This window comes from Monodelphis domestica, chromosome 3 (assembly GCF_027887165.1).
Source record: "Monodelphis domestica isolate mMonDom1 chromosome 3, mMonDom1.pri, whole genome shotgun sequence".
Taxonomy (NCBI): domain Eukaryota; kingdom Metazoa; phylum Chordata; class Mammalia; order Didelphimorphia; family Didelphidae; genus Monodelphis; species Monodelphis domestica.
The window spans coordinates 536,256,555-536,280,980 of record NC_077229.1 but is presented as its reverse complement, the minus strand read 5'-3'; the positions used below and the strand labels follow the sequence as shown (position 1 = coordinate 536,280,980).

The following is a 24,426-nucleotide window of genomic DNA, read 5'->3' as shown; positions in this document are numbered from 1 at the left end:
TCTAGGGAAGCTGAAACTCATGCAGCAGGAAATAAACTGTGCTCACTTGGAATGGTGAGTGCACAGGTAGAGTTGTTATGCTAACGAGATAATAGGAAAACAACCTTTGGCAATCCCAGGTGTTATTTGATCCTGTTAAGAATTATAAAACTGGCTACTCTGACATCTCCAGTTAATATGATTGTTCTAGATAATTTTAATTAATCTACATAAGAGTAATTAAATCTAAATGGGGTCATTGCCACAGACTGGGTATGGTGAGACCTCCAACTCTAATTTCCCACAATTAAAGATGGATCTTCAGCTCAGATTGATGGCCTAAGTTTTCTATCAGTGCCTACTATGTGTCTTCTAGACACTGTGCTAAGCACTTTACAAATATCTCATTGAATAAAGATCAAGGGTAAGACCATTCTTTGATTCAGTACAGTGTAATAGAAAAAGCCCCAGGCAGGGACATATTTGGGTTCCAGTCCTAGCCCTCTCATTCACTATGTAACCATGGAAAAGTCACAAATCTCTCAAAACTTCAGTTTTCTCATTTGTAAAATGACAAGAGCTTCCAGCTCTAAAATGTTACAATTCTAACTTTTCATCCATTAAGATGAGTAAATCTTTTTTATTTTATTTGCCTACATTGGATATTCCTTCTATCAATAGAATGCCCATTTATTAGGTTATAAACTGATAGAAAGAATAAGAATTTGTTGCCCCTTTTTATTTAACTTAAAAACGATACCCAAGAGAAGGCAGTATTCAAATCCTACCTCTAATACACAATGACTGTCCAAGCATCACTTAATTTTTCAATTTCTGAAACAAAGAACTGCCTGGAGTACTAAAATGAGCAGTACAGAAGGTGCTCATCTGAAAAAGGAGAGGAAATGTCTTCATTGGGAGTTCTTTTATTATGACATGGCGGGTTTAGTCTAATTCCAATGGCAAGAAATCCTAAAGATTGCATGGCAGAGAAGACACTAAATAGATGAGGAAGATTTCAAAATATGTAATACCAGAAAGATAAAGAATGGAAGGTACCAGAAAATGAATTGAGGAATTTCTAAAGAGATATGAAACAAATACAAAATATCTTCTGTTTTTCATTCAAGGGAATTATCTGTATCTGGGCTGAAGGATAAGTGACTGTATAATCCAGTTAATATGATCAGCATTTTTTTTTTCTATACAATGAAATAGTAAAGAGTTAATTGGGAAAACAGAACTCATATTATGTCCTTGGTAAAAACAACTACCAATCTGTCTTGACCATGCCTCCCTTCAAAAATTGTACGTTTCTGAGTTTTTATATTTTGGAGGAATAAGAAATGTTTCATAACAAAGCACTTTTAATAAAATTTAACACACACAGGCTTTGATTGAAGAGGGACTGCAGATGGATCCAAGTTTCTTCCAATTGTGAAGACAATGCTGTCATTTCTTCTAATAATACTGCCTCTGAAGGAAGAATTTTAAGGTGCAACTGAAAAAAATAAATGTTCATAATTTATAATTGCATATGCTTTAGAAAATGACATTTTTCACCTAGTCTATCTTACTTTTTAAGGGCCTCAAGTAAAGCTAAATGTTTTATGCCTTTTCAAGGTTTCATATTTTTCTTAAAGGCTATAGTAGTTGTACATTTTTCCTGTACATTGACTTTCTCCTCTAGTTCATTAACATTAACCTTCTGTTCATTAGACTTCTTCATAGTCTAGCAATTACTCTTTCTTTTCTACCATTTCAAAATTCTCCCATTAAAAGAAACTTTATGAATGTTGACCTTTGTACAAATATAATCATTTAAAAAGCAGCTAATGCTAGTTCAATTACTTTGTAGCTACCTACAAATGGTTACAAAGGACAAATAAGGTATTAAGTTTATTATAAAATGTATTATATTTATTCATGAACAAAAAGTTAGCAAAATTGTCATGGATGAAGGAGAAAGTCCAGACTGCTACACTTTATTCATGAGAGGTAGCTTTGTATTTTGCAAATATTCATAAATGATATATATGGTTGTGAAAAAAAGCTTCCTTGTCATAAGTGCTATAGTTACCTTTAAAAATAAACCTAGATATGCCTGAGCCAGTTCAAAATCACGTTTTGTGGTCAACATTGCTCCAATCATTTTCAAGAAACTCTGCATGAGTTTTACAGAGCCACCACATTCTGGAGATAAGCTTCGTAGCTCTATTTCAATAGCTGATGGGCCCAATTCCTTAAGAACATTAAGTGGAGATTCATCTGTAGTTTTAAGGGGAAAAAAAGTTATTATTTACAGTTATCTAAATAGAAAAGAATTATATCACTTTGCAACCAATTACTTAGCCCTTGCTAGTTTTTCTAACTTGGAACAAAATACTTGGTATCAGTTCTAAGAAAGAAGTAAAGGGTTTAAAAAAGAAGATAATTTCAGAAGAAACTAAAATCTTTAATAAAATGATGTAGACTGAAGTAAAGCAGAATTAGTAATTTATAACATCATAGAGAAAAATAACTTTGAAAAATTGTGGAAGTTTAATCAACACAATGACAAATAAATTTGTCAGTCCAAAAGACTGAAAATTCAACAGGTCACTCACTCATCTCCTAAAAGAAGAGATGATGTTAAAATTCAGAAACAGACACACTTTTTGGCCATGGCTTACACAATAATTTGTTTTGCCAAGTTATTGAAAAGGAAATTGTCTTTATTACTTTTATATCTTGGACTCTGGGAAGAAACTTAAAGATAAATCAAACATACCTCTCTGGGCCATAAACTCTGAGGAAACTTTAGTGAATATAAATCTTCATAAAAGGAAATACAATCTTGTCCTTGAAATAATTTCCTAATTTCTACAACTAACTCAATGATTGTGTTATCTTTATCAGGAATCAAAATTCAGTCAAGCTGTGCACTTAATATTCCAAAGTTGATAACAGGGCTCTTGTACAATTAATTGCTAACTGGGACTAACTCTTTCTAAAATCATAGTTACAGTTACCCATATAAAGGATTATATATGATCAATCTGGTTTGTAATAAATTACATAAAAGTCCAAATCAATCATTATACAATCATGTACAAGTCTATGGGTTCATGAAGAGTCAGCAACAACTATTACTACTTCACCATCTCTTCTTTATATATTCTAGAATGTCAAAGAGACATGAGAAATTTTAGATTTTTTTTACTTACATTTATTAGTGCTAAGTCCTTCTTCAAGTTTCAGACAGAAGTCAGATTTTTGAGCCAAAATTCCAAGATTTATCACTTTAGACTTAAATTAAAAAAACACCAAAATTATATATTTAAAAAGCAAAGTATGACAATCCAGTGCATGGGGGAAGAATAGGGTTTACTCTTTCCCCATCCCAACTAATATTAAATTAAAGGGGATGTGGAATGGGGGGAGAGAGGGAGGATGAATATTTAGAATTTGGAATCTGGGCCCTTACCTGTTGAGAACCTGTATCTTGTTCAGAGGAAAGGTATTTTGGTACAAGGCCAGGAACAGTAGGTATAAAGAATGGTGCTGATTTGGGCACTTTAGGAGGTTCCTTTGGTTTATTCTTTTTCTGATAAAAGAAAAAAATTGAAAAGATTTATAAAACAAAAATTTCTATAATTCATTTAAATATTTTAATGTTCTTTTATCAGTGAAGAAATAAAAAGCAATAAATCGTATTTTCAAATCAACTTTTCCATAGTCACAACCTACTGTTACAGTCAGGTAATACACGAAGTAAGTCTGAACTAGGATGGTATCTACATGAACAGAGAAAAAAGGACAGACTGAATAAGTGAAATGAGTAAAATTAAAGAGGATGATTCTCAAGTGATGAATATTAAATGACTAAAAGGAAGTCTGAAAGAGGAGAGATTTTGGAGAGGGAAGATGAGTTCTGTTTTGGTCATATTGAATTTGAGATTCTATGGGAAATTTAATTTGACATAGCTGAGAGGAAATTGACAACATGGTATTGGAATCTAGGAACTAGATGTGGCTATCTAGGAGTCATCAGTTTAGAGATAACAATTAAACCAAAGAGACATGAAGTTACCATGTGAGAAGCTTGAAATTATGTCTGATTGAAAATAAGGTGCTTCTTTTTGCTGAGGTCAACCCTCCTAAAGAAGCATCTCTAGGGATAGAATACCAACATATCTCCTCCTTTCTTCTCCAACAGATTAAAAACTTGATTATCCCTACCCACACCCTCAACTTCAACCTCTCACTATCTACTCATTCTTTCCCTTCTGATTTCAAATACACCCAATTCTCCCCACCTTAAAAAAAACCTTCATTAGCCCCTAACAGCCCCTTAAATTATTGTCCTATATCTCTTTTCTCTTTCAGAGACAAAATCTTAGAAAAAACTGTCTAAACTGATAGTCTCTTTTTCCTTCATTTCTCAAACATTTACTATTTGGGTTTTTCACCATCATCATTCAACTATATATATTTATATATATTTATATTTATAGAAGATATTAAATAGAGATATGTTAGACCAATGCTTTTAGAAAAGACCAAAGTAAATATTTGTTGACAATTTTTTTTGAAGTTAAGGAAAGAAGGGAAACATGCTTGAGGCAAATTTGTGAAAATGGCACAATATTTGACTGCTCTGGTTTTAAGATTAGCTCATTAGAGCATCTCAGATTAGGATTAGAAATATCCATGAATGCAGTTTCAATCCAATCAGTCATTATAATATGATTTTTTTATCTCTCCATATTTCTCTTAACTCCTACCTTTACTTTGTATAACCACTACCCAAAAATCTTGGTCCAGAAGGGAAGGGAAACTCTTCAAACTAAAGAGTTTATATTCAGATTATATAGGTAAAGACTACCCTTTCAATAGAGTTCACTTAAAACTCCCAGAATTTGAGATAATCCTGTTATTACCTTAATAACTGTAAGATTGAGAAGGTTTTTCCACCTTGATTCAGGTAGTAGTGACAAAGTCAATAGCTGCTCATTGAGCTGTTCTGGTGAGTCATAATCTATTATTTCATCATTTGGTCCTTCAATGTCTTCTGAGAATTCTTCTTCTTTAAAGAAAAAAAGTCAGTAAAATAGATATATGCCAGATATATGGTGCTATTAATTATAAACACATTTTCAACTTAAGCCCTTTTAAACCATGATTTAAAAATGTTAAGTTTGAGATCATTCAAATATAATCAATCATATACTTGATATATATATATATATATATATACTTTTTAGAAGGTGGTTTAAATGTTTCTATATATCAAATATTTTTCTATTATTGAAGTCCTTGAATACCTTATATGTGTCCTATTTTGTTTCCCTTCTGTCTTCTACCATATCAAATATATCTAAATATTTTCCCATTTCTATATGCCAAGTTACCATTTTTTTGCCTTAAATTTTTATTCTAAGCACATTTCTCCTATTAAGCTCCTATTAAGTATTTTTAAATGAAGTTTATTTCCAAAGAGAAAAAGGCAAAAGGAGAATTTAAACTTCCTGCTTTATCATTTTTCAGTCAAATCTGACTCTTCGTGACCCCTATTTCCGGTTGTCTTGGCAAAGATACCAGAGTGGTTTGCTTTTTTCCATCTCTAGCTCATTTTTCAGATAAGAAACTGAGGGAAATGATTTTAAGTGACTTGTCTGGGGTAACAAAATTAAGTGTCCAAGACCAGATTGGAATTCAGTCTTCCTGATTTCAGGGCCTATCCACTATCCATTTCATCACTCTATCCATTGTACCACCTAGTTGCCCTCTCCCTTTTATCCTTTTGCTTGTATTTCACTAACCTTTGTCTCAAACCTAACTAACAATAAAACTCTACCATAGTCCTGGTTTTCAGAATACTAGACAACTATAAATCTTCAAATAATTCAATTTTAATTTTTTTTGTTTTTCCTTTATCTTAAATAACTAGTTTCTCAATATAATGATGCTATGAGAAAGCACACTCAAATCTGCCTAAAATAAATCTGTAAAAAAAAATTATTTTCACAACTTAACACTTTCTTAACATGAAGTGCACATACGGCCAGTTAAATAATTACATGTTTAACAATAGTTTTCTTTCCTTTTTTTTAAAACCCTTACCTTCCATCTTGGAATCAATACTGTGTATTGGTTCCAAGGCAGAAGAGTGGTAAGGGCTAGGCAATGGGGGTTAAGTGACTTGCCCAGGGTCACAGTTGGGAAGTGTCTGAGGCTAGATTTGAACCCAGGACCTCCCATCTCTAGGACTGGCTCTCAATCCACTGAACTACCCAGCTGCCCCCTAACAAGAGTTTTCTTATAATAATTATATTAACTCCCCAAAAAGCATCTTATATCTTGTGATTACCTTGGATGTGACAGGTACCAGGAAGCATTACAATAGTAGGAACATGATCTGCTGAAAGTGGCCGTAATGAAACAAGTGAATATAGGGAAATGTTAGACCTAAGAATTGAAAATAATACAAATAAATATTTTAAAAGTTGATAAAACCAGTTTGCACAGAGTAACTTTCAAATGATATATCTTTACATTTTAATATTATGCCTACAGATTCAGATTATTCAATAACTAAGAGATTTAAGATATTTAGATTATTCACATGAAAAGGATTATATATCTTGCTTTAATTCAACATGTATATACTTGGGAAAATAAAAGCTGAAAAAACCCTCTAATAAAGCAATTGTTAACAGAATCCTATACATTGGAGAAACTTAATTAAAGGAACTTTGTGAAAAACCCTTTTATAAAGTGAAATCTTTGAAGTAAATCTTTTTATGGGAGGGGTAAATATATTTCCCTACATAACTGGATTTGTTTAAAATTGGGCACAGTTGTAAAAGCCTATTTTAAACACCAAATATTGGACTTTGGTTTAACAATCGGAGGTGACCTTGATTTTAGCAAATATTTGGCAAAAGGAATGAAGATTTGTTTCTCTACCATAATTCAGAGTAATGGGGTTTTTTTTGGAACATCACCACACTTGTAACCTTAAGATATGTCAAGATTTTGAAGGATAATAGGAGAACATACCTAAAGTGGGAGGAGACATTAAAGCTCATTTATTCCAAACCCTTCATCTCAGAGATGAGAAATTTAAGGTACATAAGGAAATTGACTTGACTTAAGTCACAGTAGAGTCTGAATTTGAAATCTGCTCTCAGGACTCCAAATTCAGTTCTCTTTCTACTGTACCAGCAAATAATCTAATTTAAAATCAAAGAACAAAATTGTGGTAGAATTCATCATAATGGAATCTGACCTAGAACTTCAGAAACATTATAGACAATGCAAAATATATGAAAATGGGCAGTATGGCATCATAAAACGAACACAGGAATCTGAAGTCCAGATGCCTAGATTTTCATCTTTGTTTTTGCTGCATGATCAAATATCTGACTTTTCTGGGTTTTTCCATTTATAAAATAAAGTTGCTAGACTAGATTCTTTAGTAGATTTATTTTTACTTCCAAGTTCAATGATTTTAGGCACTCTAGAACTCAGTCACTGACATAAAGTGAACTTTTTTTCTCAGAGGAGTAAACAGTACTGACTTCAACAAACATGTACCAAAGTTAGCATTTGCAAGTTCCAAACTAAATATGTAAGGTTTTTCTCTTGATTCCCCAATTTAACAAGCACAATGATCTTACCTCTTCCCAACTCCCCTGAAAACCTGCATCAATGCCCAACATAAGTGGAAAATCAAATGTAAAATATTAAAATAATAATGGCTAGTATGAAAATCCTACAGGAGAACTGTGGGAAAGATTCTTTACAAAACAAATTTTTATGAAGCACATTAGTGGTAGTTTACTAGTGACCATAAAGTCATTTTTAAATAAGTTTTTCGTCATGAAAGTATGATAAAATCAGGTGCTTCCGCCTGACAAATATGAAAACTATATAGAAAATTTGAGCAGCTACATTTTTTTATTGGAGGAAAAAAAATATGAAGTACTTACCACAGATAAATTCCAAGATTATCCACGTGGGAAGTGGCCAGAAAGTCTCCAGTGGGAGACATAGTAAGACTAATAGGTGCTGAATCCACTAGGAAACAGTCTATAAGGCTAATAGGGGAGAAAAAAACAAACATCCTTTTAAGGGGAAGACAAAGAACTTTTAATGATTATCTAGAGACTTCTAAGCTTTTTGTCCCATTTAAATTTCAACTAATGGATATAATTTCCTCTTAAATTCTGCATAAAGGAGTGAAAAGTATAGAACAGACCTCACAAGATTTTTACTTTGTGGCACTGTTTAATATCAATAACTTAACTACTCTTAAGTTACCTGAAAATATTTAATTCTCATTTCTGTAATGATGAAAAACAGAAATGATGAAAAAAAGTAGGGATGAAGGAGAAACAGTACTCCCAGTACTCTATTTTAAAGCAGTACTCATCAAAACATCTAATATTGGTTAAAAATAGAGATCAATGGAGTAGACCAGGCAAGGGAGATTCAGAAACAAAAGAACAATAACCCAACATTTGATAAAATGTAGAACATCTAAGAAATAAGATATAAGATATAACTATGATAATGTAGGAAACAGAAGTTTGCAACTGGAAGTTTACCTCATTTGCCTCATTTTTAGTTTATTATTTAACATGGTAAGCTTCAACAATTTGTACAATACTCAATATGTGCTTTCTTTCAGCCTCAAAATGACATGTTTTTGAGGCAACTTCACTTTTCCTTATCAACTTAGTATTCTTAAAATTCCTAACTTTCTTCAAGCCTCAACTGATAAGCCACCCTTGCCCTTCTCTAAGTAATTAGGGCTTACCTTCAAACCAATCCCGCAATAATACCCTTCAAACTCTGCATATTTGATAGGCAGATGTGTCCCATGATGTTACTATTAAATGAATTAGATTACTTATTTCTTTTATACAATCACAAGAAAATTCAGGTTTTCCTTTCTAAAAACCAAACTGCTATCAGGTACAGGTTAATAATCCCAATGGAAGAAGGACGCAATGAAAAATATGTAATGAAAAATAATAAAACCTTCCTACCTTTTCTTCCCCCCCTTTTCAGAGATTTTGGTTACCATTGAAAACTTTTTTCTACTTTACCACTCTATCCTCAGGTTTATTCAGTGGAATTCTCAATTTCATTACATGGTGATGACTTGGAAATTATACACAATTCTTCATTAACTTTTTTGGGCTAGCTATTTGATTTCAAGGTCAAAAGCAAAGAATCTTTCCACAGTGGCTTACTATATAGACAAATAGATTCATACAAAAATAAAAATACTATTACAAATCTACTTACCACCCAGATGGAAGGTCCCAAATCCTAATTGAGCAATCCATTGAGCCACTTATTAACCAACGACCATCAGGGCTGAAAGCCTTTAAACAAAGGTAATAAAATGCTCATTTTATAAATGCTAAGCAGTAGAAAACACAACAGAACTGCTTAAGAATTCAATTAATGAGCATTTATTGATCTCTACTATCCTATTATAAAGTGAAGACTATATAGATCCTGAGGGATACAAAGACAAAAATGAAAAAATGAAAGTGTCTAATACCTTCAAGGAGCCTATGTTCTAGCAGGGAGTGTGTGTGTGTGTGTGTGTGTGTGTGTGTGTGTGTGTGTGTGTGTGTGTGTACACACACATACATACATACAAAATTAATATAAAGTAATGGAGGGAGGGGGAAACACTGGCAGCTAGGTAAGGGAGAGAGTTAGAAAGGTCTCAAGAAAGAACATGGCATTTGAATAGGGAATTCCAGGCAAGGGGGAAGAAGAAAGTTAAGAAATAATTCAAATAAAATTGAGACTGCCACAAACAGAAAACAATAAAATCTGACAAATTGAGAGAGAAAAGCAAGGAGAAAAGTGCTGGGTTGTGAGTCCAGGGTTCTAGGCTCATATCTGCCATTAACTATCAAGCAAGAGGGATATCCCTCTTGCTTGATAAGTTAATGGTTTCCCAGGTCTAAGACTTTAATGATTTGTTGTTTTTTAAAAATGGGATTTTTTTTAAAATTGGGATATTTCTAAGAAGAATGGTACTAATTTATCAAATTAAGAGTGTATCACTACTGTTCTAAAAATACTAAAACATTTTTAAACCACACCCGGAATAAGAAAATTGATATGCTAGTAATAAATTACTTATCACAACTGTTATCCAAAAATCTCTAATAATTACTAATCATATAGCAATTTGTAAACTTTAAAGTACTTTTCTTACAACAACCTTGTGCTATCAATGCAATAAATAGCAAATTTAAAAAAAATAGTTCAGAGGTTAAGTGACTTTTCCAAAGTCACACTTGGCTGTAGTCAGAACATGAATGGAGATCTACTAACTTCAAGTCTAACATGCTTTTCCATGAAATCATGATGCCTAAACATTTTGTTACCTTAATTCCAATGGTAAAATGGTAAGCTATTAGAATAGGTACTGTCTCACTTTTGTACTTGAACTGAAAAACGTATTTCTTTGAAATAACTTATAATTCAGACAATCACTTCTCAATTCCACCCAAATAAGTAAAACTTTAGATGAGAAAAAATAAATTTCTGAAATAATGATAAAAGTTCTAAACAATTAAGAATATTTCCAATCTTGTTTGTTCATAGCTTTTAAAAAAATCTTATTTTCTTCCTTGCTCTGAATTATTTTATTCTGTAATATTTGGGGAGGACTAATTAGAAATCTGTGAAAAATAAAACTCAAATGTTGGTAAAGATGTAGGAAAAGATCAAAAGTTATAAATTTTTATCTGTAATTCAGGATAATCCTGGGTTTGGCTACAAATGCTTATGGTTTACTTTCCCATATGTATCCAAGACATTAAATCTAGGTTTCTGGCTCCGCCATTAACCCATTGATGGTGAATGTATGGCACAGTTGCAAGCAGAGCTGCTCCCTTCCCCCTCTCTCCATGCTGCCTGATGACATATTTTCACATCCCCTGCCCCTCCACCCCAGTAGCACAATGAGAGTGCACAGGGTTATCGGGGCAGTTTACAGGCAGCAGAACTGGAGGGGAACAGAGCACTCGGGTTGCTCTGCTCCCCCTCTCTACACTCACTGAGGACATTCCTCACTTCACCTGCCTCTCCCCACAACAGTCCAATGGAAGCACTTCCTCACTCCATGTGGGGTAAAGGAGGGGAGCAGGAGCATGGCACAGTCTTTGGGGAGGGGAGTGGTGGACATGGCACTTGGTTGGGGGGGAGGGGGGAGCTGGGGCCCTGTACTCCATCTCTAAAAGGTTCATCATCACTGTCCTAACCTAAGTCATGGTCCTTAGTTTCCTCAAGTGTAAAATGAAGAAGTGAAAAGAACTGAACTGAAATGAATTGTGGTCCCTTTCCTACTGTAAGTTTATGGTATCTGACCTAAAAGGTTTGAAAAAGTTCAAAAAAAGCATAATTTACTACACTCAGCATATTGGTATTTCTATACAGATATCCAGAACAACTGCAACTGTCAGAGGTACCAATAGTATTTTTACACTGAATTGAGGGAGAGAGGCATTTTCACATCAATAAATTCATTTTGTTAATCAAGTAAATGTTAGTTTTCCTTAAAATTGTTTAGATAAAAAAAAAAATCATCTTGGATTTCACAGTGTTAAATGAATAGCACCAATTCCCAGGAGAAAAAATGGCATCTTCTATTTTTTTTAATTTGCTTTAAACTATTATTTGCACAAAATAACAAAAACTATTTTGAATATATTCTCCCATAGAAAACAACCAATTTTAGTTCTATGGTCAGCATAAATTTCTATATCCTATCTACAATTTTAACCTAATATGAATACTTTTTAGTATATTCCACTTTTAGAAAAAATTTAAAGTTCATTAAAAGAAAGAAGTAACTTTTGTTCCATCTAATAAAATTACCATGTCGTTTATCTTGCCTTGGTGTCCAAAAAACTCTCTGACTGTCTTTCTGGTTTCTATGTCTAGAACATTTAGACTGAAGTCATCTGAGGCAATTCCCAGGATGCCACTGACAAAAGAAGTACATAATTAAAAATAAAAAAATTAATGACAAAAATCACATGTGAAAACTTTCTCCTATTATTAAATTTTTACCTTACTAAGGATCAAATAAAATGTTCTTGATACTATTCATAGCAGTGATATTGAATTTGAGACAAATCTGAAATTCCACTAGTAAAGTATAAGAAAATTATAGATTTTTGAAGAAACATTACATAAAGATCAAAGAACTCAACTATGTAAAAAATCACACATAACAGAAAAAATCAAGTAGAAAGACAAAAATGACATATGAACAATATGATGAATATTACTCTAGAGCTACCCATTTATCTTTATCTTTATGTACAAAATTTCAAATATCTTCATAATGCAGATTACAACTTTTCTATAACTTCCTGAGCAGCTATGGTCAAAATGTCTTTTAATCCTATATGATAAAGGAGAAACAATATCTTGAATAACTCCAATATCTTGAAGTCCTTATTCTTTTAATTTTGCTCAGGTAACAGGTATATCATTCAATACCTTGTTCTTCTTATAGGACTGACCAATTCTCAATCCCACATTTTCTGGACACCAATTCTTGTATGAAGTCATTACCACTATGCAGCAGACTACTTAGGGCCACCATAACCCACTGGACCATTTGATATTTGGATTCTTCAGAGACTGATGGTTCATAAGGATATAGCAACATTAGACAAATTACAGATGTTAAAAAGATAGATTTTTGTGTCCTTGAAATGTTTGAAGCTGTTGAAAAGTGCTACGTTATTGGAATCCATTCTAATTTCCTCCTCCAATTCAATTCTGGGAATAGCTCATTATCACATCTATACCTTTCCAAGATACCCATACACACATCACCCTGATAGTCTATGTCAACCACAGGATGCCCACTTGGACAATAAGCATTCTTCATTTATTTTTTTCCTATGTAAATAATCAAACTTTTTTTCCTGAAAGTCAAAGATCTTGTTGAAGGAGGTAAGAAGTGGAGATGGGATTCCCAGTGTTCCAAGATTCCATGTAATCAACAATCTGAAATTAGCATCTGACATAAAATAGGTGTTTAATGAAAAATGTTATTTCTGATTTTATCTATCAAAGATTCTTATATGACAATACCTGTATTAAATACATTATTATTGAAAGATTACATTTTGCTCCACCAATTTTTTTAAGAATTAACAAAAAAATTAGTGGGATGCTGTATTTGCTACATTTTTCATTTAACTGTAACTATAAAGACATGGTCTATTGTAGAAAACTGTGCAAAAGTCCTTAAGAATTCATAGTAGTATTTAAATTCTTTTCTTCCTCCACTGATGATAGAATATCTATTTGGTGATAATGAGGAAGAAAGTTGGTGGTCATAAATAATACTCAAGAAGGATGTGCACCAAATGGAGCTAAACAAAATGAACTCAACCAAATTTCTAATTATCTTCATTCTTCCCAAAAAACATCTCTTTCTTTATTTCGTATTTTCAAAGATATCCTTGATAAACAATTTTTATAAAGCTTTTACAAAAATGAGAAATTCAACATTATGGTTCTATATTTATCAACAATCTCTTGATCACTTTTTTTGGATAATAATACTATGATTACTTAAAATCATTTAGTATCCTTCCTTCTTTAGAATGTAAGTTCCTTGAGAGAAGGGATATTCATCCTTTGGTTTTTTCACACCTAGCACCTAACATGGTCCTTGGAACATAACAGGCACTTAATAAATATTTATATATCTTTTAAAAACTGGTCCTTCAAATGCCTTAAAAACCAGCACAGATTTCTTCTATCTGCACATGGTTTAATTCAACTGTTTTTAAGTTCACTTTTTATCACCCATGTGGGCTGAGGTGTTACAAAGGTAGAAGCACTGTCACACGTGATGGAAAAAAGGGCAACTATAGAAGTTTGTTCCATTTTTCATCTGTGAGTTGATCTGCCTTCACTTTTACCTAATTGGAGTTTTATCTTAGGATAATTTATTTCATTGGGTCTAATTTATTACTTATATCAAACAAGTTTACTGCAGAATTCACCATTTGATATTTGGGAGGTGTAGCTGCTCACTAAAAAATTTTTTTTGTATTTTAAACTGATTTCACCTTTGGATGCCATGTCGCTACTTGGCAAAGAAATCAATTGTTTGCTGGCTAAAGCTGCTTCATTCCTGTTGGTCTCCTCACTGTGGTAAGTACTAGGTTATGCTTCTAGAGGAAATAGTGATATGAATCAATTTCTCTTCTTTTATCCATTTTTCATTTTCTTCAATATCAAAATCTTGTTTCATTGGATCAAGTTAGACTTGTTAAAACTGCAGACTATCATTTTCTCATCTTTACCCTCTCTTGCAACTTGATAATATCCTAAAGTAGTTGGTGGTCTGACTATAAACATAAAGCTGATTCAGAAGTTATTTCTTCAACAGAAGAAAGTCATGTTAAGATATGGCCAATTTCATTTTTGTGATGTTATATGGGGGTACTTGCTATGTCAAGCATCTTTTGACTCTCTTAATACATAAGATTTCTGAATAAAGGGCCTCTTTAATTTCTTAATATGGAACTTTATTTTCCAGCTTTTTTACTGTTCTCCAATATAGTATACCTTCTTACCTGCATAAAATTAAATACTCTCAGAATTGGACAAGATCACAGAAGGTATCAAGTCCTACCTGTATCCTATAACGTATCTGTGTGGTCATGCAGCCTTTGCTTGCTCTCATGAGGTCCTGGGACAGCCCATTTCACTACTAAACAGCTCAAATTTAAAATTTTCCTCTGCATCAAACTTAATTCTGCCTCTTGACAATTTCATTCCATTATTCCTAGTTTTGCATTTGCAGATTCTGTATTGAAAGTATGGTTTGGAAGAACTAATTAAATTCTTTACTTTTTCTTTACCCTTTCAATCTCTATAAAAGATGTTAGCACATAAATGTTTCCTCTGATTTTAAACTCGGAATGAGCTCCACAAAGAAAGCACATAACCAAATGTCCCATGAAATGGAGGTACCTTTAGTTAAAACCAACTCCTTCTTTTTTAAATGATAGTTTATCAGCTGTCCTTCCATTTAACTTCAACTTCTTTCCTAGTTTCATTCATAAAAACCAAGTTAACAATTAATGGAATTTAGTTCCTCCAATAATAGACAGACCTATTGGTTGTTACTAACTCCTGCCACTCCACTTACCACTATTCAAATATGAAGAACAGGACTGAAAGGGGCAACCAACAGGCACAATAGAGAGCCAGGCCTGGAGTTGGGAAGACCTGGGTTCAAATGTAGACTCAGATACTTCCTATATGGGTTACTCTGAGCAAGTCACTTAACCACATTTGCCTAGACCTTGTAGTCTAGAACCAAAGCAAGTCTAGAATTCCTATTTTAGAATTGTTACTAAGACAGAAAATAAGGGTTTAAAAAAAAAGAAAAGGAATAGGACAAGAATCGCTTTATATTTTCTGTTTAATAGACTATCATGGCCAAAGTAATTCTCTATCAGCCAGTAGGCTTGGGATAAACCTCTTCCTATTGAGCTAAGTTGTTCTTTAAATGCTCAGTAAGAGATGTTTGTTTTCAAAGATGCTGTAGATTTATACAACCTGCCATTTAGTTTTTTACTAGGTCAACATAGTTGCAGCAGTAGTGCAGTAAATAGAGTTCTGAGTCTTGAGTCAGGAAGTCTTGAGTTTAAATTCAATGTAGACACTCACTAGCTATATAACCCCAGGCAAATCACTTAGCCTATATATGGTTTCAAGTTTTCTCAACTGTAAAATAGGCTACTAATGGCATCTGCCTCACAGTTATTGTGAGGATCAAATGAAAAAGTGCTTAGCACAGCATCTAGACCAAAGCTGGTGCTACATGAATGCCTTGTTCCTTCCCTTCCCCTTCAACAGAATCCAGGTGACGAGATTGTTAAGGCACTAAGTAACTAAATATAGAAGTGATCTAACATAAGGAAAGATACTAAAGACATGCAAAAAATCTCAGACCATGTGAACCCTGAAAAATAGGTGACAGAGAACTTTACAATCTACCAACATCTATAAAAAAAAAAATCTTTGAATCATCTAAACATAATTTGGGTGTATCTTCAATGAAGGCATATCCAAAAGTAGATACAAGGTAATTTGTAAAAGCCATGGGTAGAGAAACTTTAGATAGAAGGTAAAAAATGAGCTAAAACTTGAAGTAAAATAAGGATTCTGAGAACAAGAGAATAGGAAGGAGTACAAAACTGGCATGGGTAAAAGCATAAAAGCAGGAGATTGAGTAACCTTTAAAAGGACCAATAAACTCAATGTGAATGAAAGGGAATAAGGTATATTAAAAATAATAGGTTTGGAACTGGGTTATGAATTGTGTTGAACATCAAACAGAGCAGTAATAAATAGAGAATCCCTGAAGTTAATTAATAGGAGAGGATGAAGAGAACTGAATCCTCTATATGGAGGCTTAATGTAGGAAAAATGAAAAATAATAGTTCCATATGATCTGCATACATACTCATGAGCTTACACGATTTTTTAAAAGTAAATTGAGAGGTATATTATACATATAAATTAAGAGACATAATCAGTAATTTCTGCAAAAAGTAGATGGAATACTTTATTTAAAAGTAACATCATAAGTATTTCAAGATGCTTTCTACACATGGTTCTGACTTAAGCACTCTGAGTTAAACCTATATAATTCTTATCCTTAAAGAATCTGTGGTCTAAGTTTTAAAGTTAAAAAAGGCTCACCTGCACTTCCAAGCTGTGTGACCCTGCAAGTCACTTGAACCCCATTGCCTAATCCTAACCACTCTTCTGCCTTAAAGCCAATACATAGAATTGATGTTAAGATAGAAGGTAGGAGTTAAAAAAAAAAAAAGACTCACCTTTCTCTATGTAGCAGCATGATGCTTGGAGATGAATTTAGGATTGTAGTGTGAATTAACATTTTAGTCTTAAAATTCCAGAATTTGAGTAATCCTTCACTACCAGCTGTAATTGTTAACTGGTTTAATCCATCTACTGCTACTCCTCTAACAGCACCTTCATGGGCTTTAAAGCAAATGCAAAATAAAATTCATTTCATACACACACACATATATATAGATGTATGTATACATACACACGTTAGCAGCGTTTCATAAGTTTAGAGGTAAAAAATTGTCACAGAAAAAGCTCATTCATTCAATAACATTACTGAACACCTATTACTAACTCCATTTTTAAAGAAAATAAAGTTAACAGAAATCACTATTCCATGTGTTTTTATCATGACAAAATATTTTTAAGAAAGCAGACATGAATCTCATTAATAAAGTAGTGATTGCTATTGTTATTATTATTACTAAAGTTCATGATTCCACAAAGATAATTCCAAAGATTAGCACAAGATATTACAATAAAAACAAATTTGTTTTCTGAAACTTGAACTCCACAAAATATGAACTTTCTAAATGTGTTAATCATTTCACTCTATTTGAATATTGTGACATCAAAAACTGGAAGAGATTTAAAAATCAAACTAAATCAAAAAGATTAGACTCTCAAAAGAATTGAAAGAAATCTGAGAGGCCAACTAATCCAAGAGGTACCTGACAAGATTCTCCTTTATAGGGTAATTTACAAGGTTAGACTTTGCTTTAAGACCTCCAGTGAGGTGGAATCCACTACTTCTTTTTTTTCCCTTAAACCCTTACCTTCTGCCTTGGAATCAATAAGGCAGAAGGTAAGGGTAAGGAACCAATACTATGTATTGGTTCCAAGGCAGAAGAGTGGTAAGGGTTAGGCAATGAGGGTTAGATGACTTGCCCTGGGTCACACAGCTGGGAATACTCAAGGAGTACATTATAACTTAGGAAAAGTCAAGTTAGCCTTCAGTCTAAGCCAAGACTGTATACTTTTAAAAAGTAAAAAAATACAATTTCACAATTATTTGAATCTGTATTCCCTAAGCTCTAATTTCTATTTTTGACTAAAAAGGCCTATATTTTTATTCATTCATATTAGTACACCAATTCCATAACAATCCCATCACAGATTCAGTTAAAAAACAAAACAAAACCCTACCTTATCAACTTGAAAATTTAATTTTTGAAAATTTGTTACCTTTGAATTTGAAAATAAGTTACCTTTTTTGATTCCAAATGAACCTCGATGCATACCAGACTGCATATTGTAGACATCAACATTTCCTGATGTAAGACCAATTACAGCAAAATTTCCACAAGGGGTTATGTCTACAGCCTTTGGAGAAAATTATAAAAAAGAAATATATAAGTGCATGGTAATTAACAACTGTTGTAGTCAAGGATCCTTGAGAAGTTAATAAGTAGAAACAATGGAATTGGGGGTTAGAAAACCCAAGTTGGGAATCATGCTAACACAAGTCTTTTCAACATGGAAAAAAATCCCCAGCCTACGTCTCAGTTTCCTTATCTATTTCCTTCAAAGCCATCCCAACTTTTAATTAATTTATTATTCAAAAACTTAGTAAGTTATGCCTACTGTGTGTGCGCGATATATATATATATATAAAGCTAATGTCTCCCTTGCTTCACTATCTACTCATCCTCCTTCAACATCCTGCAATCTGGCTTCTAGCTTGAATCTTTTGAAACTATTCTCAAAGATCAACAATTACTTCCTAATTGCCATATATTAATAGCTTCTTTTCAAGTCTCCATCCTCCATGAGGCATGGAGTCATATGTTTTTCATATTGTTTTAATGTTCTTTCCGTTTGACATTCTCTCAAAAGATTATCCAAATTCTAATCGTTTCAACTCTATATCGTATCTCATGATTGTCTCCTTCCTCTTTTTTCTCAAGGCCCTCACCCCAGTAGGACATTCTTTACCATCTATCTACACTGATATTCTCATGAATACATCTGGTCATGTCACTCTTTTGTTCAAAAATCTTTAGTGCCTCTCCAATGCCTCCCAAATAATTTTCTAATTTATTTGCCAGTCCTTAACAAGGCCCTCAGTTCTTACAATGCAATCTGTCTTGAGAAACAAAATTGTTACTAAAAGTGTTACATTCTTTATTCCCTCTTATTTCTGACACAACACCCTCATGATAGAAGGAAGAAAACCAATTATATTGAAAGAAATGTATATAACTATTAACAGTCACCCTATTGTATATTATGAAATAGAAATAGCCCTGTCTTTCTGTCAATAGAAATTCATAAATTTCCCTCACCCACCTTAAAGAAAGCTGATCATGCCTCAGAGAAATTGAGTGCTTTAATTATAAAAAAAATTAAGTACACAGTATAATATGAAGATATGACTTAAGTGGCAAAATATACATTTAGGTTTTAGAAACAACTTCCATAGGAAAGGTCTTCTGTTTTGGTCTAAGGTAACTGGAAAATTAAATAACAAAAACATTTCAAATGATATTAACATTTGGTTAACAGGGGCTTTATATCACTTAAAAGTAATATCAAATTATTTTTACTGCTACTGTCCTCTCTCCATAATTGGCAACCTTCTCTTTAACTACATTGTTTATTTTTATATTTATTGCTCATATGTTGATTCTATACAAACTTGATATATGTATATGTCATTAAAACTCCAAGTGTAGAGATTGCTTAATTTTTTTGTTTTTTGTATACTCAGAATCTAAACACAGTATGTGGCACATAACAAGTGTTTTAATAAATACTTACTGATTTTTTAAAAATACTTACCTTCCATTTTAGAATCAATACTATATGTTGGTCCCAAGGCAAAAAAGTGGTAAGGGCCAGGCAAATGGGATTAAGTGACTTGCCCAGAGGCAAGAACTACAAAGTGTCTGAGGTCCAATCTGAACACAAGACCTCTTGTCTCTAAGCCTGATTCTCAATCCATTAAGCCACCTAGCTGTCTCCTATTGACTGATTTTTATTTAAAGGTCTCTTTCACTAAAAGGAGAGTCATTTTACTGCAAAAGATGTGATTATATACTTGTAATACTTTATAATATGACAACAAAAACAATAACAGCTAATGCAAATTTCCCTCCAAAAAAGTTCACTTACTGTTGCAGTTGTGTTATGTTGTTTATCTTTTTTCCAATTTTCTGGTTTTAGAAAATAAGCTCCCATGGTAGACTTTTGGTAATTCCAGGTTGAACAGGAAAATCTTCCTTGATGGCAAGCAATAATTCCATCCCAGTCACTCTCACGAGCATTCTCTGAAACACAATTCACACATTATCATATGGGCAATCTCCTGAAATATTTCTTCAAAAAAACTTAGAAAATTTCTTAAATCAGTTTTTTCAGAAGGCAAGGACTAAAGCCAATAATTTATCTTTGCTACATTCTTCATTCTAATTAGGTACTAATTTGTGGGGCAAAATCAATCAAGAAATGAGTCAGGTATTATGCTAAGCACTGTTAAAAAAAGGATTAAAAAAAACTAAAACAATACCAACAAATAAGCATTAAAGATACAACCAGCAAAGTGGATGAAAAATACGTATTACTCAGATTATGGCATGTACCTAAGCAAGTAGCTTATCAAATCAGTCTACCAGTCGGCTTATATATCTTTGACAAATGCTGCAGATTGATGAGAAAGAAAATGGTAACGGATTCCATTTAATAATCCAGGGAGTTCAACAATCCCAAATTATTACCTGTAGTTCCAAGAACCCATCTTCATTAATATAAATATTTTCTAGTGTTGTCATCATTGCAAAACATGAAATGCCATACACTAAAGTATTAAAATGACAAATAACCCAAAAAGCAAGAGAAAAGTATGTGGAAGATATAAAGAATGCCGAAACATGTTATCAATGATAAAAACTTACTATGATCAGAAGAACTTATTTTTTTTGTCTTGAATTGTTTATAAATTTCATCCAATTTTGGTTCAAGAATTCATTAAGGCAGAAAAAGTTAATATTACATATAAAAAATGATTTTTACAGAGGAAGGCCAAACTAGCACTACAGATGCGTGGGCACAGGGTTCTTCAGTAGGTTATATATTTCTTTTACAACATATGCTTGTTATCTGTTGTCATAATTTGGTTCTTAAGGAGAATTTATCAAGAATGAGAGACAACAGACAAATAAATTGTGTGACATAGCTAAAAAGGAAAAAAAAATGAATGGTCTGTAGCAAATAGGATAGCCTATACGGAAAAGGTATGAGAAGGGGCAGCTACATAGGACAGTGGATAGAGAGCCAGGCCTAGAGTTGGGAGGACCTGGGATCAAAGTTGGTCTCCGATACTTCCTAGCTGTGTGACTCTGGGCAACTCACTTAACCCCAACTACCTATCCCCTGTCATTCTTCTTTCTTGAAACTGCTATAAAAATAGAAAGGGATTAAACATAAAGAAAAGGTATAAGGAAATATGAACAAGAATCACAAAGGATAAGCTATGAAAAAGTTACTTCAAATTTGTATCAAAGGAATCGGTAGCTATGTCAGTGATGGCAAACCTTTTAGGGATCCCATGCCAGGCCCCATCTCCCCAGGCTGCTTGCCCATGCCCTGCCCCCTGCATTGGAGGGTGCAGGGGCCAGGCTTCCAGTCAGCTAGAGCCTGGGGAAGTCACCTCCTGCAGTCATGGAGACCTGCCCCTGCACCCAGCCCCACCTGCTAATTAAGCTGCAACCCACATGGGGGTGGGAGCAACAGGACAGAGGGAGTACAGTTAGCTTTTGGGGGTGGAGTCACTGCACAAACTGGCACCTGGCAGGGAAGGAAGAAAGTGGAGATCTTTTAGGGGATGGGGCTAGCCCCAGTGTTGGGGGAGGAGATCCCCCACCCCCACCCCTGGAGCCCTTAGTCCTAGACAGGGGTAGGAGAAAGGGAGGGGCACAGCCTGAGCACTTTGCTTAGAGGAGGGAGTAAGTGCAGAAGGGCAGGGAAAAACAGTAGAGAGGAAAAAGGGAGCAACTCTACAGGGGATGCCCCCCCTCCCCATGCTGACAGAGAGGTCTCTGTATGCTGTCTTTGGCACATGTGCCATAGATTCATCATCGTGGATATCTATCAATAAAATCAGAGGCATCAAAACACTGATCAAAATAGGCAAGATCTTAAGTGTCTTCCCAGATTCAATTCATATTTTTTTCCATGAAAGAAAAAATAAACAACACTATCTGTTATGTGTTTTACTCCCTCTTATTTCTTGTACAACATCCTCAGGATGTAGGGGAGAGGTTTTTAACTTTTTTGTGAACATATTCTGTATGCGGTCTGGACTCATCTGACAGTCTGGGGAGAAGCCTATGGACTCTTCAGAATAAAGTTTTTAATTAATAAAATACACAGGAAAAAACAAATATATTGAAATGAATTTATCAAAATGCTTTTTTTAAAAAGTTCACAAAATTCAAATCTGGCCTCAGCCACTTCCTAGCTGTGTGACCTTGGGCAAGTCACTTAACCCCCATTGCCTAGCCCTTACCACTCTTCTGCCTTGGAGTCAATACACAGTATTGACTCCAAAACGGAAGGTAAGGGTTTAAAAAAAAAAAGTTCACAAAAACTTTAGGTTAAGAAATTCTGATCTTGACATAGAAAGAAAGCAGCTTTCTTCTGTTACTACTTTTCTGGTTCTTATTTTCTTCATTCCTTCATTCTTCATTCAAGACTATTTTATGATCCATGCTTTTGTTTTTATGTTATTTTGAAATTTTGAAAAAAGGAATTTTCATCTGATCTGTGAATCTACATGCTTCTTTCATTTTAGTAAAATGAATCAATCTACTGTTGAAAAAAATTCTACTAAAGAATAGATACATGAAAAGCAAAGGTGAAATTAGACTTAAGTTACTTATAGTTTTATCAAGTTGGAAGATATAAACTTCTAAATAAAACTAAGGCCTCAATTTATCTATATATTTAAATGGTCTCTCTCCTACTATCATAGATATTTGCAAGTACCAATATAGATATTACCAGAAAAAAAATTATTAAGAATTTTACAGGTTTTCTAGAATAGGAGAGTCTGAATTTTTACCTTAAAGATACAAAGTTTGAATAGCTTTTTAATTATCTGAAAGATTTAACTTGTACTTCTCTCCATATTCTTTTATGATGAGTTTAATATTCTTAGATTTCACAAAATTCAGGGAAATTGCAATATTACTTATATTTTTAAATTACTCTTGGCACAAAAGGATTTTAAAGGTGGGAAAGATAATCAAATACAGTATTTGGCGGGGGGGGGGGGGGGGGGTGTTAAAGTGAAGAACTATGCTTTCCTGGGTGCATGTTTTTAAAAAGATATTTACAAGGCTGAAAGAAATTAACAAGAAACTACTACACCAAAGGAAAACCAGGAATAAAGAGGACATATACATTTCTCTTCTATCATTATCAACTAAAATAATTTCAAACAACTGCATTCATTATGAATATACAGTATTACTCCTAAAATAGATCAAATCTCATTAATAATTCCTATCTCTGAGAGCAACTAGGTAGCTCAGTGGATTGAAAGCCAGCCCTAAAGACAGGAGATCCTAGGTTCAAATCTGGCCTCAGACACTTCCTAGCTGTGTGACCCTGGGCAAGTCACTTAATCCCCATTGCCTAGCTCTTAGAACGCTCAGCCTTGGAACTAATATATAATATCAATAATAATATTGATCCTAAAGCAGAAGGTAAGGGTCTAAAAAATAATAATTCCTATCTCTATAGTACTTTAAGGTTTACATGGCATTTTCTTCTCAACAACCCTGTAAAGTAAGCTAATACAAGTATTATCACACTTACTTTATAAATAAAAATGCTGAGGCTTAAATAAATTAAATTATTTCCCCACAATCCTATGGTTATTAAGTATCAGGGGCATGTTTGGAACCCAGGTACCTTAATAATATGAGCTTTATAACTTCCAATATTATGTTTCTAAGAATTATTTATATAACTGATTTTAATTTTGGATTTTAGCCATTTTGAATATATAGCTCTTAGGTATGCTACAAAAGAGGAAAAGAAAAGAAAAGAAAAGAAAAACAACAAGAAAAACTCTAATTGTTAATAACCAGAAAAGATGAAAAAACAAACAACTCAAAAAATATTAAGTATATGCTATTAAACTGTTGGAATTTAAATTTTGATTTTGAAACACTTAGTGAGACCAGCAGCTAGGTGGCGCAGTGGATAGAGAGCCAGGCCTAGAGACTGGCTTAGCTCACTTCCTAGCTGTATGATCTCAGCCAAGTCACTTGACTTCAATTACCTAGTCCTTACCCACTCTTCTGCATTAGAAATGAAATTTAGTATCAATTCTGAAACAAAAAATGTTAAAAAAAAATCCATGAGAACTAACAACCTACTGGTTTCAACACTGTCACTATATGAGTACAGGTAAGTTACATGTCCTATAAAAGGGGAGATTTAAGGTTTTTGAAGATTCTCAAAAAAATAGTATTCATTTTAAAGATGCCTTAATTC

At 33.3% G+C, this 24,426-nt stretch overlaps 1 protein-coding gene across 2 annotated transcripts in view; it reads right to left on the bottom strand.

Annotated features, from left to right (window-relative positions):
* Positions 1 to 889: 889 nt before the first annotated feature.
* WDR36 (WD repeat domain 36) overlaps positions 890 to 24,426 on the bottom strand; it is a 52,021-nt gene continuing 28,484 nt past the window's right edge. Inside the window, exons 12-23 of one of the 2 annotated variants that reach the window (XM_001369854.4) lie at positions 20,038 to 20,192; positions 18,132 to 18,246; positions 16,890 to 17,055; positions 11,881 to 11,989; positions 9,280 to 9,359; positions 7,956 to 8,063; positions 6,332 to 6,429; positions 4,902 to 5,047; positions 3,446 to 3,565; positions 3,186 to 3,267; positions 2,060 to 2,247; positions 890 to 1,480 (exon numbers count right to left, since the gene is read on the bottom strand). In XM_001369854.4, the coding sequence (XP_001369891.1) occupies positions 1,331 to 1,480; positions 2,060 to 2,247; positions 3,186 to 3,267; positions 3,446 to 3,565; positions 4,902 to 5,047; positions 6,332 to 6,429; positions 7,956 to 8,063; positions 9,280 to 9,359; positions 11,881 to 11,989; positions 16,890 to 17,055; positions 18,132 to 18,246; positions 20,038 to 20,192 (1,517 nt within the window). In that variant the 3' untranslated portion in view covers positions 890 to 1,330. The remainder of the gene's footprint in view (positions 1,481 to 2,059; positions 2,248 to 3,185; positions 3,268 to 3,445; positions 3,566 to 4,901; positions 5,048 to 6,331; positions 6,430 to 7,955; positions 8,064 to 9,279; positions 9,360 to 11,880; positions 11,990 to 16,889; positions 17,056 to 18,131; positions 18,247 to 20,037; positions 20,193 to 24,426) is intronic. The other variant, XM_007486597.3, reaches the window with a different exon arrangement.